The sequence below is a fragment of the Somniosus microcephalus genome, unplaced genomic scaffold (genome assembly GCF_052327205.1).
Source record: "Somniosus microcephalus isolate GS21.2 unplaced genomic scaffold, FLI_Smic_1.0 scaffold10, whole genome shotgun sequence".
Lineage (NCBI taxonomy): Eukaryota > Metazoa > Chordata > Chondrichthyes > Squaliformes > Somniosidae > Somniosus > Somniosus microcephalus.
The window spans coordinates 888,505-901,799 of record NW_028225197.1 but is presented as its reverse complement, the minus strand read 5'-3'; the positions used below and the strand labels follow the sequence as shown (position 1 = coordinate 901,799).

The 13,295-nt window shown below is 48.2% G+C and overlaps 1 protein-coding gene across 1 annotated transcript; it reads right to left on the bottom strand.

Annotated features, from left to right (window-relative positions):
* Positions 1 to 1,846: 1,846 nt before the first annotated feature.
* LOC147083967 (uncharacterized) lies at positions 1,847 to 10,884 on the bottom strand. Its single transcript, XM_085979983.1, has 2 exons — positions 10,727 to 10,884; positions 1,847 to 2,745 (listed from the first exon to the last, which is right to left on the bottom strand). The coding sequence occupies exon 2, from the start codon at positions 2,634 to 2,636 to the stop codon at positions 1,974 to 1,976; it is 663 nt and encodes a 220-aa protein (XP_085836109.1). The 5' UTR covers positions 2,637 to 2,745; positions 10,727 to 10,884; the 3' UTR covers positions 1,847 to 1,973.
* Between the last annotated feature and the right edge of the window lie 2,411 nt (positions 10,885 to 13,295).

Genomic DNA, 13,295 nt, shown 5'->3' with positions numbered 1-13,295 from the left:
AGATTGCTGGATGCTGACACTCGGTGCTCACGAGGATAGAATGTCCCATTCCCCAGGCACGGACATCCAGCACCTCGATCACAGCAACAATTCACAAAACACTGGCAATATAACTTGGAGCAGAGACGGTTAAGTGGAGCTGTGATTGAGGTGCTCAAAATTATGAGGGGATTTGATCGAGCAAACAAGGAGAAGCTGTTGTCACTGGCAGGAGGGTCGGTAACGAGAGGACACAGATTTCAGATCATTGGCAAAAGAATCGAGAGAGGAAATGAGGAGACTTTTTTTATACAGCGAATTGTGGTGATCTGGAATGCACTGCCTGAATGGGAGGTGGAAGCAGATTCAATAGTAACTTTCAAAAGGGAATTGGATATATACTAAAAGCAGAAATTTGCAGGGCTGTGGGGAAAGAGCAGGGCAGTGGGACTAATTGCATCGCTCTTTCAAAGAGCCGGCACCAGAACGATGGGCCGAAAGGCATCCTACTGTGCTCTATGATTCTATAACATCAGCTTCTCTCTGCTCACTAGTACTGAGAACAGGGAATAATCTTTAAATCCAGCCCAGTTATTGGGGTTTTAACATTAACAAGCCCCAGTTGCCTGAATTAACATGGTTCAGTCCTGGATGTGATTAAAGGCATCGGAAACAGTGGAATCGACCCACCGCAGTCACACTGTGGACACTCTGGTGTGTCAGCGGGTGGGATACACCAGGGAATCCCTTTCCACACACTGAGGTTGACTCTAATGATCGGGAGTCCCAGGGTTTCGGACACCAGATAATCAAGCTCACAAGAACACAAATTGTCTCTCCAGACTTTATTAAGAGCGCTGAATAACACAGATCGGGTGATAATTCCCTCAATCTGGAGAATACAAGTACAGTGGATTCGCGCGCGATCTTCTCGAGTCTGTTCCAATTGACAATGGCTTAAGTGGCCTGTTCTTATACACAAGCTTGGTTACCGCTCAGGAAATGGGATTGTTTGGACCTGTCTGTTGACCGCCTCCTGAACTCCTGCTAATTCAGGGAATTTAGTCCATCTGTGACCAGACTATAACCACAAGCCCGTCTGGTTATCACACCTACACGGTCCGTGAGGTTATTATTAGATTCACACCCAGACGTTGTGCCTTCACTTGTCTGGCACTTCATCCTATAACACGGGTACAGGGGCTCAGTAATGTTTCATTCATCAGAAAAAGACAAAGTACAACAACATACTGGGCAGCTTAACAGAATCTCATCATATTTATGGGGCCATAAATATAAGTCATTAATAAATCCAGGAGGGAATTCAGGAGAAACTTCTTTACCCAGAGAGTGATGAGAATGGGGAACTCGCTACCACAGGGAGTAGTTGAGGTGAACAACATCGATGTATTTAAGGAGAAGCCAGATAAACATCGGAGGATATGTTGGAGGATGCTAGTGTGGAGCATAAACCCCGGCATGGACCAGTTGGGCCGAATGGCCTGTTTCTGTGCTGTACATTCGATGTAATAACATGAACTGTCCACCGGTGCGCTCGAGGCCTTCCGTGACCGGTGGGTACCGGAGGGACTGGCGTGCATCATCACCACCGAAAATAGAATTTTAATTTAATTTAAGTTTCCTTTAAACTTTTTTTTGTTATGTTACAGGTTTTATTGGTTGTGATGGTTGACTTTTAATAGGCAATTGCCTGTGATAAGGAGAAAAACAAAAATAACATTAACAGTCAAATCAAGGGAATCATCAGCACAACAGATTGAAAGTTTAAACAATAGCACAAGAATTTATAAAACATTCATCCATTCCACGTTCCTGTCACCCCAGCTGTCTACAGGGCCCTGCGCTAAACAGTGTGAACTCGCTGGTGTCTCAGCAGGTCATTGGAGCTTTTAAAGCTCTCCCCACAGTCAGAACATGTAAACGCTCTCTCGTCAGTGTGAACAAGCTGGTGTCGCTTAAGGACCCTGGAGCTTTTAAAGCTCTTTTGGCACAGAACATTTAAACACTCTCTCATCAGTGTGAACAAGCTGGTGTCTCAGCAGGTGGGATGTGTAAGTGAATCCCTTCCCACACACTGAGCAGGGGCAGGGAAATGGCCTCTCCCCGGTGTGAAGTCGCTGGTGTCTGGTCAGAGTCCCAGAGCATTTAAAACTCTTCCCACAGTCAGAACATGTAAATGGTCTCTCATCGGTGTGAGCAAGTTGGTGTTCCTTCAGATCCCTGGAGTATTTGAAGCTCTTCCCGCAGTCGGAACATTTAAATGGTTTCTCATCGGTGTGAACATGCTGGTGTTCCTTCACATGCCCGGAGTATTTGAAGCTCTTCCCGCAGTCAGAACATTTAAATGGTTTCTCATCAGAGTGAACAAGCTTGTGTCTCAGCAGGTGGGATGAATAAATAAATCCCTTCCCACACACGGAGCAGGTGAACGGACTGTCTCCGGGGTGACTGCGCCAATGAACTTCTGACGTAGACGGGGAACTGAATCCCTTCCCACCATCCCCACCTTTACCCGGTTTCTCCCCGGTGTGACGGAGCACGTGTCTCGCCAAGGCAGGCAATCGGCTGAAGGCGAGTCCACACAGGGAACATGTGTGCAGTTTGTCTGCACTGCGATCACTGCTCTCTCCTTCCATGTGTAAAGGCCGATGATATTCAGGTCCTGATGAATTGAGCAACTCTGTCAGATCTTGTGGTGATGTTTGGTTTGAGCTTCCTGTCTGTAAATGCTCCACTTCTAAAACTCTGTAAAAGGAGTTTAGAAAGGGGGTAAGAGGGAGAATGTTGTCTCATGTCCCCCTTTCCCAGCCCAGGGGCAGTGAAGCTGATTTTCAGGCCCCAGCTGCTGCACAAGTTGGTTGAAAAGATCAACAGTAACGGCGGCTGCAATCCCGACAAGGCCCCGCGCTCCAGAAAGCACTCCGGCCGCCGCACTGAGTTGTGGCTGACCCCGCGCATGCGCCCCATGGCCCCGCCCTCAGCTGCTCCACAGGCGCCCGGCCCGCACCGCGCATGCTCAGCACACACCCTGGGCCCGTCAATCATCCTCCCCCGCGCCTGTGCGCTGGGCCCGAGCTCCAGGCTGCCGCACGGGGCTTTCTTTGTAAAGTCGGTGTTGGTGAAGAGCCGCAATCAGTGAGGGAAACATAGAAACATAGAGTAGGAGTAGGTCATTCGGCCCCTTGAGCCTGCTCCGCCATTCAACGAGATCATGGCTGATCATCCAAACTCAGTATCCTGTCCCTGCCTTCTCCCCATATCCCTTGATCCCTTTAGCCTTAAGAAATATATCGAACTCCTTCTTGAATATATTTAATGAATTGGCCTCCACTGCCTTCTGTGGCAGAGAATTCCACAGGTTCACCACTCTCTGGGTGAAGAAATTCCTCCTCATCTCTGTCCTAAATGGCTTACCCCTTATCCTTAGACTGTGACCCCTGGTCCTGGACACCCCGACCATCGGGAACATCCTTCCTGCATCTAGTCTGTCTAGTCCTGTTAGAATTTTATAAGTTTCAATGAGCTCCCCTCTCATTCTTCTAAACTCCAGCGAGTATAAGCCCAATCGACCCAATCTCTCCTCACACGTCATTCCTGCCACCCCAGATATCAGTCTGGTGAATCTTCGCTGCACTCCTTCCATGGCAAGAACATCCCTCCTCAGATAAGGCGACCAAAACTGCACACAATACTCAAGATGTGGCCTCACCAAGGCCCTGTACAACTGCAGCAAGACATCCTTGTTCCTGTACTCGAACCCTCTCGCTACGAAGGCCAACATACCATTTGCCTTCTTAACCGCCTGCTGCACCTGCATGCTTACCTTCAACGACTGGTGCACAAGGACACCCAGGTCTCGTTGCACTTCCCCTTCTCCCAATCTATTGCCATTCAGATAATAATCTGCCTTCCTGTTTTTGACACCAAAGTGGATAACCTCGCATTTATCCACATTATATTACATCTGCCATGCTTCTGCCCGATCACCCAACCTGTCCAAATCATCCTGGAGTTTCTCAGCATCCTCCTCACAGCACACACGCCCACCCAGCTTTGTGTCGTCTGCAAACTTGGAGATATTACATCTAGTTCCCTCGTCTAGATCATTAATATATATTGTGAACAGCTGGGGTCCTAGGACCGATCCCTGCGGTACCCCACTAGTCACTGCCTGCCACTCGGAAAAAGACCCGTTTATTCGAACTCTTTGCTTTCTGTCTGCCAACCAGTTCTCTATCCAATTCAATACCTTGCCCCCAATCCCATGAGCCTTAACTTTACACGCTAATCTCTTATGTGGGACCTTATCGAAAGCCTTCTGAAAGTCCAAATACACCACATCCACTGGTTCTCCCATATCTATTTTACCAGCTACATCCTCAAAAAATTCCAGTAGATTAGTCAAGCACAATTTACCTTTTGTAAATCCATGTTGACTTTGTCCAATCCTGTCACTGTTTTCCAACTGCTCTGCTGTTACATCTTTTATAATGGATTCTGGCATTTTCCCCACTACCGATGTCAGGCTTACTGGTCTGTAATTCCCCGTTTTCTCTCTACCACCTTTTTTGAATAGTGGGGTAAAATTAGCTACCCTCCAATCCATGGGTACTGTTCCAGAGTCTATCGAATGTTGGAAGATGACCAGCAATGCATCTACTATTTCTAGGGCCACTTCCCTGGTGATTGTAATTTTCTGGAGTTCCTCCCTCCCTTCCATTTCCTGATTTACAGCTATTTCTGGGATGTTACTTGAATCCTCTATAGTGAAGACCGATGCAAAATACCTGTTCAATTCAACTGCCATCTCCTTATTTTCCATTATTAATTCCCCAGACTCACTTTCTATAGGACCAACGCTCACTTTGTTAACTCTTTTATTTTTTAAATATCTATAGAAACTTTTACTATCAGTGTTTATATTTCTAGCTAGCTTTCTCTGGTACTCTCATTTTTCTCTCCTTATTAATCTTTTAGTCATTCTTTGCTGTTTTTTATATTCTGTCCAATCTTCTGACCTGCCAGCCATCTTTGCACAATTATATGCTTTTTCTTTAAGTCTGATACTATCTTTAGCTTTTTTAGTTAACCACGGATGGTGGGTCCTCCCCTTGGAATTTTTCTTTCTCGTTGGAATGTATATATTCTGTGTATTCTGAAATATCCCCTTAAATGTCTGCCACTGCAACTCTATTGACCTCTCCCTTAACCTAATTTGCCAGTTCACTTTAGCTCGCTCTGCTTTCATGCCCTCATAATTGCCCTTATTTAAGTTTAAAATACTAGTCTTGGACCCACTCGTCTCTCCCTCAAACTGAATGTAAAATTCAATCATATTATGATCGCTGCTACCTAGGGGCACCTTCACTATGAGGTAATTCATTAATCCTATCTCATTGCACAATACCAGGTCTAGTATAGCCTGCTCTCTGGTTGGCTCCAGAACGTGCTGTTCAAAGAAACTATCCTGAAAACATTCTATGAACTCCTCATCTAGGCTACCTTTGCCCATCTGATTTTTCCAGTCTATATGTAGATTAAAATCCCCCATGATTATTGCCATACCTTTCTGACAAGCTCCCATTATTTCTTCCTTTATACTCCATCCTACCGTGTGGTTACTGTCAGGGGGCCTGTACACCACTCCCACAAGTGACTTCTTGCCTTTATCATTTCTCATCTTAACACACAGGTGCAGCAAGCAATTAGGAAAGCAAATGGTACGTTAGTCTTTATTACAAAAGGATTGGAGTATAAGAGTAAAGTCTTACCGCAATTATATAGGGCCTTGGTGAGACCACACCTGGAGTATTGTGTACAGTCTTGGTCTCCTTACCTAAGGAAGGATATACTTGCCTTAGAGGGAGTGCAACAAAGGTTCACCAGACTGATTCCTGGGATGGGGGGATTGTCCTATGAGGAGAGATTGAGGAGACTGGGCCTATATTCCCATGAATTTTGAAGAATGAGAGGTGATGTCATTAAAACATCTACAATTCTTACAGGGCTTGACAGGGTAGATGCTGGGAGACTGTTTCCCCTGGCTGGGGAGTCTAGAACCAGGGGTCACAGTCTCAGAATAAGGGGTCGGCCATTTAGGACTGAGATGAGGAGAAATTTCTTCACTCAGAAGGTGGTGAATCTTTGGAATTCTCTGCCCCAGAGGGCTGTGGAGGCTCAGTCATTGAGTATAATCAAGACTGAGAGATAGATTTTTGGACTCATGGGGAATCAAGGGATATGGGGATCGGGCGGGAAGGTGGAGATGAGGTAGAAGATCAGCCATGATCTTACTGAATGGCAGAGCAGGCTCGAAGGGCCGAATGGCCTGCTCCTGCTCCTATTTCTTATGTTCTTAAGAAAGCTGTTTGCTATAGCCTGCTGCACCACGACAAATACACAGAGGATTTCAGTCACATGGAGAGACTGGAGAAGCTGGGATTGTTCTCCTTGGAGCAGAGAAGGTGCAGCGGAGATTTAATAGAGGTGTTCAACACATGAAGGGTTTTGATAGAGTAAATAGGAGCATGGGAAAAGGAGGAGGCCATTCAGCCCCTCCAGCCTGTTCCACCATTCAATGAGATCATGGCCGATCTGTGTCTTAACTCCACCCACCTGCCTTGGCTCCATATCCCTTTGCTCCCTTGTCTAGCAAAAATCTATCGCTCTGGGATTTAAAATGATTAATTGAGCTGGCATCGACTGCTTTCTGTGGGAGAGGGTTCCACACTTCTACCACCCTTTGTGTGAAGAAGTGTTTCCCAACTTCTCTCCTGAATGGCCTGGCTCTGATTTTAAGGTGATGTCCCCTTGTCCTCGACTCCCCCACCGGCGGAAAAAGTTTCTCTCTATCTACTCTACCAATTCCTTTCAAAATCCTAAAATCCTCAATCACTCCTTAACCATCTAGATTCCAGGGAACACAAGCCTAGTTTATGTAATCTCTCCCTCATAATCTAACCCTTGGAGCCCGGGTAACATTCTGGTGAATCTGTGCTGCACTCCTTCCAAGGCCAGTATATCCTTTCTGAGGTGCGGTGCCCAGAACTGTACACAGTGCTCCAGGGAGTTCCTGGGAGTTAATGTGCATAGGTCGCTGAAGGTGGCGGGACATATTGAGAGAGTGGTTAACAAAGCATATGGGATCTTGGGCTTCATAAATAGAGGAAATAACAACAGAAAATGCTGGAAATACTCAGCAGGCCAGGCAGCATCCGTGGAGAGAGAAACAGAGTTAACGTTTCAGGTCTGGGACCCTTCCTCAGAACTGGAAAAAGCTGGAGATGTAACAGATATTAAGCAGGTGCAGAGTCGGGGGGGGTGGGGGGTGGTTAGGAGGGAGGAAGGAATTGAAAGAACATCCTGTACTTTTGTAAGAGGCAGGAAAGATAAAATGTTGCAAATGGGAATGGCAAAAATCATACTGCATGAAAAATGAGGTCAGGGATAATTATCTGAAATTGTTGAACTCAATGTTGAGTCCGGCAGGCTGCAAAGTGCCCAATCGAAAGATGAGGTGATGTTCATCGAGCTTACATTGAGCTTCATTGCAGCAATGCAATAGCCCGAGGACAGAGAGATCAGAGTGGGAGTGAAGCGGTGAATTAAAGTGACAGGCGACCGGAAGCTCAGGGTCACCCGTACGGACTGAACGGAGGTGTTCCGCAAAGCGGTCACCCAATCTGAATTTGGTCTCGCCAATGTAGAGGAGACCGCATCGTGAGCAGCGAATACAGTATATTAAATTGCAAGAAGTACAAGTAAATCGCTGTTACACCTGGAAGGGGTGTTTGGGGCCCTGGACAGTGGGAAGGGAGGAGGTAAAAGGGCATGTGTTGCATCTCCTGCACTTGCACGGGAAGGTGCCAGGTGAAGGAGGTGGTATTGAGTACAAAAGTAGAGAAGTTATGCTGAACCTTTATAAAGTGCTGGTTAGGCCACAACTGGAGTATTGCATCCAGTTCTGGTCACCACGCTTTAGGAAGGATGTGAAGGCCCTCGAGAGGGTGCAGAGGTGATTTACCAGAATGGTTCCGGGGATGGAGGATCTTAGCTACAAGGACAGGTTGGAGAAGCTGGATTTGTTTTCATTAGAGCAAAGGAGGTTGAGTGCTGATTTGATAAGAGGTGTACAAGATTATGACGGGTTTGGATAGGCTAGACGAGGAAAGGCTGTTCCCACTAGTTGATGGTACAAGGACTAGGGGACACAGAGTTAAGGTTTTGGGCAAGAGATACAGGGGGGATGTGAGGGAAAACTTTTTTACGCAGCGAGTGGCGAGGACCTGGAACTCGCTGCCGACGGAAGTGGTGGAAGCGGAGACACTCAATGTTTTCAAGGGGAGACTGGATAGGCACTTGAGGGAAATAAACTTGCAGGGCTACGGGGATAGAGCGGGGGAGTGGGACTGACTGGATTGCCCTACAGAGAGCCGGCACGGACTCGATGGGCCGAATGGCCTCCTTCTGTGCCGTTATGACTCTGTGACTCTCTGGGGTCTAACCAGGGCTTTGTATAGCTGTAGCTTATAAGGAGAAACTGTTTCCAGTGGCAGGAGGGTCGGTAACCAGAGGACACAGATATAAGGTCATTGACAAAAGAACCAGAGGCGAGGTGAGGAGAATTTTATTGACGCAGCGAGTTGTTGTGATCTGGAATGCGCTGCCTGAAAGGGCGGTGGAAGCAGAGTCAATAATAACCTTCACTGGGGAATTGGATAAATACTTGAAGGGGAAACATTTTCAGGGCTATGGGGAAAGAGCAGGGGAGTGGGACTAAATGGAGAGCTCGTTCAAAGAGCCGGCACAGGCACGATGGGCTGAATGGCCTCCTTCTGTGCTGTATGATTCTAGGAGCCACTCCTAGAGTGGAGTGGTGCCCACAGGGATCGCTTGGCAGGAAATTGGGAGGAGGTGGTTCACACGCAGACAGCACCTGATTTCGAGACGCTGTCCTTTTAAAATTGGTCCTCCACAGGCAAGGAGGGACTCAGTCCCTTTAATGAAAATCACATTGAAAAGAAGTGTCCCTGTCCCTTTAAGAGCCCTCCGCCCACCATTCCCACCTTTTTCGCAAAGTCTTTGAAATTAATAATAAAACTTCATGCAGAAAAAATGTGAGTGTGTGTCTGACTGTATTTTAGTGAGTATCTGTGTCTGTCTGACTGTATGTGTGTGTGTCTGTGTAGAATAGCATCATAGAATGATACAGTACTGAAGGAGGCCATTCGGCCCATCGTGCCTGTGCCGGCTCTTTGAAAGAGCGATCCAATTAATCCCACTCCCCCTGCTCTTTCCCCAAAGCCCTGTAAATGTTTTCCCTTCAAGTATTTATCTCAATCTCTTTTGAATTATAATATTGAATCTGCTTCCACCGCCCTTTCAGGCAGCGCATTCCAGATCACAACAACTTGGTGTAAAAATCTGTTTCCTCATGTCACCTCTGGTTCTTTTGCCAATCACCTTAAATCTGGTTTCTGTCCCTTCAGCCATTGGAAACGGTTTCTCCCTATTTACTCTCTCAAAATCCATCCTGATTTTGAACAACTCTATCAAATCTCCTCTTAATCTTCTTTGCTTAAGGAGAACAACCCCAGCTTCTCCCGTCTCTCCACGTAACTCAAGTCCCTCATCCCTGGTCCCATTCTCGTCAATTTCTTCTGCACCCTCTCTAAGGCCTTGACATCCTTCCTAAAGTGTGGTGCCCAGCGGAAGCCTAGCCAGTGTTTTATAAAGGCTTAGCATAACCTGCTTGCTTTTGTACTCTATTCCTCTATTAATAAAGTCAAGGATCCTGTATGCTTTTTTAACAGCCTTCTCAACTTGTCCTGCCACCTTCTAAGATTTGTGTACATACACCCCGAGGCCTCTCTGTTCCTGCACCCTCTTTAAAACTGGACCATTTAGTTTATATTGCCTCTCCTCATTCTTCCTACCAAAATGAATCACTTCACACTTCTCTACATTAAATTTAATCTGCCACGTTTCTGCCCATTTCACCAGTCTGGCTACATCCTCCTGAATTCTGTTACTATCCTCATTGTTTGCTACATTTCCGAGTATCGTGTCATCTGTAAATTTTGAAATTTTGCCCTGGATCCCCAAGTCCAGGTCATTAATATATATCAAAAAAAAGCAGTGGTCCGAATCAATGTTCACGTTAAGTTGCGCGGCCACGCAGCGGTCTGGAGGTCCCGCGCAGCCGGCTCACCGCACTATAAATGGATTAAACGCGCATGCGCGGAAATTTGAATGGGCCGTGCAGCTCGTTAAAGGGGCCATGCACCTCAAAAGAAATTAGAGGGGACATTGGTCCTAATACCGACGCCTGGGGAACATCACTGTTTACCTCCCTCCAGTCTGAAAAGCAACCGTTCACCACTACTCTCTGCTTTCTGTCCCTTGGCAGAAAATTGGGAGGGGGCGAGAGCAAACAGCACCTGATTTCTCGCTAAGCACTCATGGGAGCAGGGGATTAGCCCTACTTTAAATGTCAGTCTCTTACATATATACATTATATAAAAAGGGAGACGCTGTCCCTTTAAAATCGGTCATCCATGGGGACGCGGTCCCTTTAATGAAAACCTCAGAAAAAGAGAGCGCCTGTCCCTTTAAGAGAACCCCCACCACTCCCATATTTCTCTTAATAAAGTGAAATGAATAATTAAAAACCCAGAAAATTAATATTTAAAAAATTAATTAAGGGAGAAGAAGTATTTTTACTCACATTTGCTCCACAGGGTTTCTTGTTTCTGTTTCATCAATTTAAAAACAAACTGCTTTTTTTATGATCAGCCATGATCGCATTGAATGGCGGAGCAGGCTCGAGGGGCCGAATGGCCTACTCCTGCTCCTATCTTCAATGTTTCTATGTTTAAAACAAATATCTTCTGTAAAATAAAATTAGTTTGAGCTGTAAAATGTGAAAGGAACATTAAAAACAAACTTTCCCAGGATCACAGATTCTGACCAGGCCGCTTTACAAAATGGCGGCGGGCCGATCCCAGGTCCCGCCTCCCCCTTCGCCGCGATTGGTTGGAGGACCAAAGCACCTCGGTCGGTCCTCCAGACTCCGCCTCCCCTCGCTCATTGGTGGAGAGCTCAGTGTCAGTCAGTGCACGCCGGCGACGTCGTGACGTTGCAGGGTGGGCGGTTGGAGCAGGCGGGAAATTAAATTCATTTAAATTAAATCTCCCGTCAGCCTCCTCTGTCCCAATCAGCCGGCGCAAGTCCCGCCCCTCGGGCTCCCCGATTGGTTGGAGGACCCGCCGCCGGCTCGCTCCTCCAGCCCCGCTCCGCTCGCTCCCTATTGGTCGGAAGCTCCCGTCAATCAGGCCCTGGGCCCGGGTCCTATCTTCTATGTACTTTCAGTGATGACTTTTATAAACTGGTTTTACAGGGTATTAGAAGAGGAGGGGAGAGATTTGAAGACACTCGGTCTCTTTGTGACTCTAAAGCTGCAGCTGACCCCGCGCATGCGCCCCATGGCCCCGCCCTCTCCTGCTCCACAGGCGCCCGGCCCGCACCGCGCATGCTCAGCACACCCCCTGGGCCCCTGTCAATCATCCTCCCCCTCTGAACAGGCCCCGCCCCCTTCCCCTACTCCGCATGCACCGCCGGGCCTCGCTCCCGAGGATGAGCCGCTCCGCGCCTGCGCAAGACCTCGCATTCTGGGTCGGCCCGGGCAACCGCGAGAGTCCGGATCACCGGCGGAAAGTGAGTTTTATCCGGGTTTTTTATATATAGCGGAGAGAAGCGCGGGCGGGGAGATAAATAAAAAGAAAATACAAACCGCACCGTCCCAGCGCCATCCCGGCACCGAGCGGAGCGGATTGCGCGGCCGCAGCCCCCTGTCTTCTGCAGGGAGCGGGACTGGGACACGTCATCAACTCCAGGGCGGTGACTGACGGGAGCTCTAACCAATAGGGGAGAGCGGGCGGAGCTTGGGGGACTGAGGTGGCGGCGGGTCCTCCAACCAATCGGGGTGCCCGAGGGGCGGGACTTCCGCCGCCTGCTTCTCCCGCTGCTGAGACAAGTGGAATGCAGCAGAGGGCGCTGTTCTGAGTTTGGGGCTCAGGCCTGTTAGTGGAGCAGTGCAGAGGGAACTTTACTCTGCACTGGGCTTTACACCCTCAGCACTGCACTGGAGGGGCAGCACAGAGTTTTAGACTCCAGTCTCTGGAGTGGGACTTCAACCCACAACCTTCTGACTCAGAGGAGAGAGTGCTGCCGCCTGAGCCACGGCTGGCACTCTGTATCTAACCCGTGCTGCACCTGCCTTGGGAGTGTTTGATGGGACAGTATATAGAGGGAGCTTTACTCTGTATCTAACCCGTGCTGTACCTGCCCTGGGAGTGTTTGATGGCATAGTGTAGAGGGAGCTTTACTCTGTATCTAACCTGTGCTGTACCTGCCCTGGGAGTGTTTGATGGGACAGTGTAGAGGGAGCTTTACTCTGTATCTAACCCGTGCTGTCCCTGCCCTGGGAGGGTTTGATGGGACAGTGTAGAGGGAGCTTTACTCTGTATCTGACCCATGCTGTACCTGCCCTGGGAATGTTTGATGGGACAGTGTAGAGGAAGCTTTACTCTGTATCTAACCCGTGCTGTACCTGCCCTGGGAGTGTTTGATGGGACAGTATACAGGAAGCTTGATATACCTATCAATTCATTCCATGAGAAGCGACGAGTTAAGATAGTAACTATAGGTTTTTATTGGCTAAATAACAGAGCCCACCCTCGTGGGTGATCGGTTCCAACAAGGAAGAATACTATCCAATCAGTCACCTTTATACCTGGGCAAGCAGGCGGAGCCATGGGCGGAGTCAGCTGAGGTATGCCTAGGTATAACAGCGTGCGTGGCAAGAGGTAACCGTGTGTAGTGATAACAACAGTGTAAACAGTGATAACAACAGTGTAACAATAGTGAACGGTTGTGAACGATAACAGTGGTTTACCACATTCACCCCTTGTTTAAAATTGAGTCCGGCGGGGTGAAGTGTACTACCAGTTCATGTATGTCAGTCTATCAGGAGGCCTCGTAAGCCTTTCTGATCGGCACAGCAGCGGTGGCGGTGGTGCAGTATCCGATGTTAATGCTGGTGTCTGCGTGGTCGACGAAGGCTCCTGGGGTTCCGGTGGATTTGGGGGAGTGGTGGGGGATAACGGTGGTATCTCAGGGGTGCCCGAGGGTGCGAGGTCTCGCAAGGAGGCTGTGTCCTCCCACCCGTCTGGGTATGCCACATAGGCATACTGGGGGTTGGCGTGCAGGAGGTTCACCCTCTCGACCAGGGGGTC

What these genes read in the sequence shown, in the direction of transcription:
- LOC147083967 (XM_085979983.1), bottom strand. Translation starts at nt 2,636, where the DNA reads ATGGAAGGAGAGAGCAGTGATCGCAGTGCAGACAAACTGCACACATGT.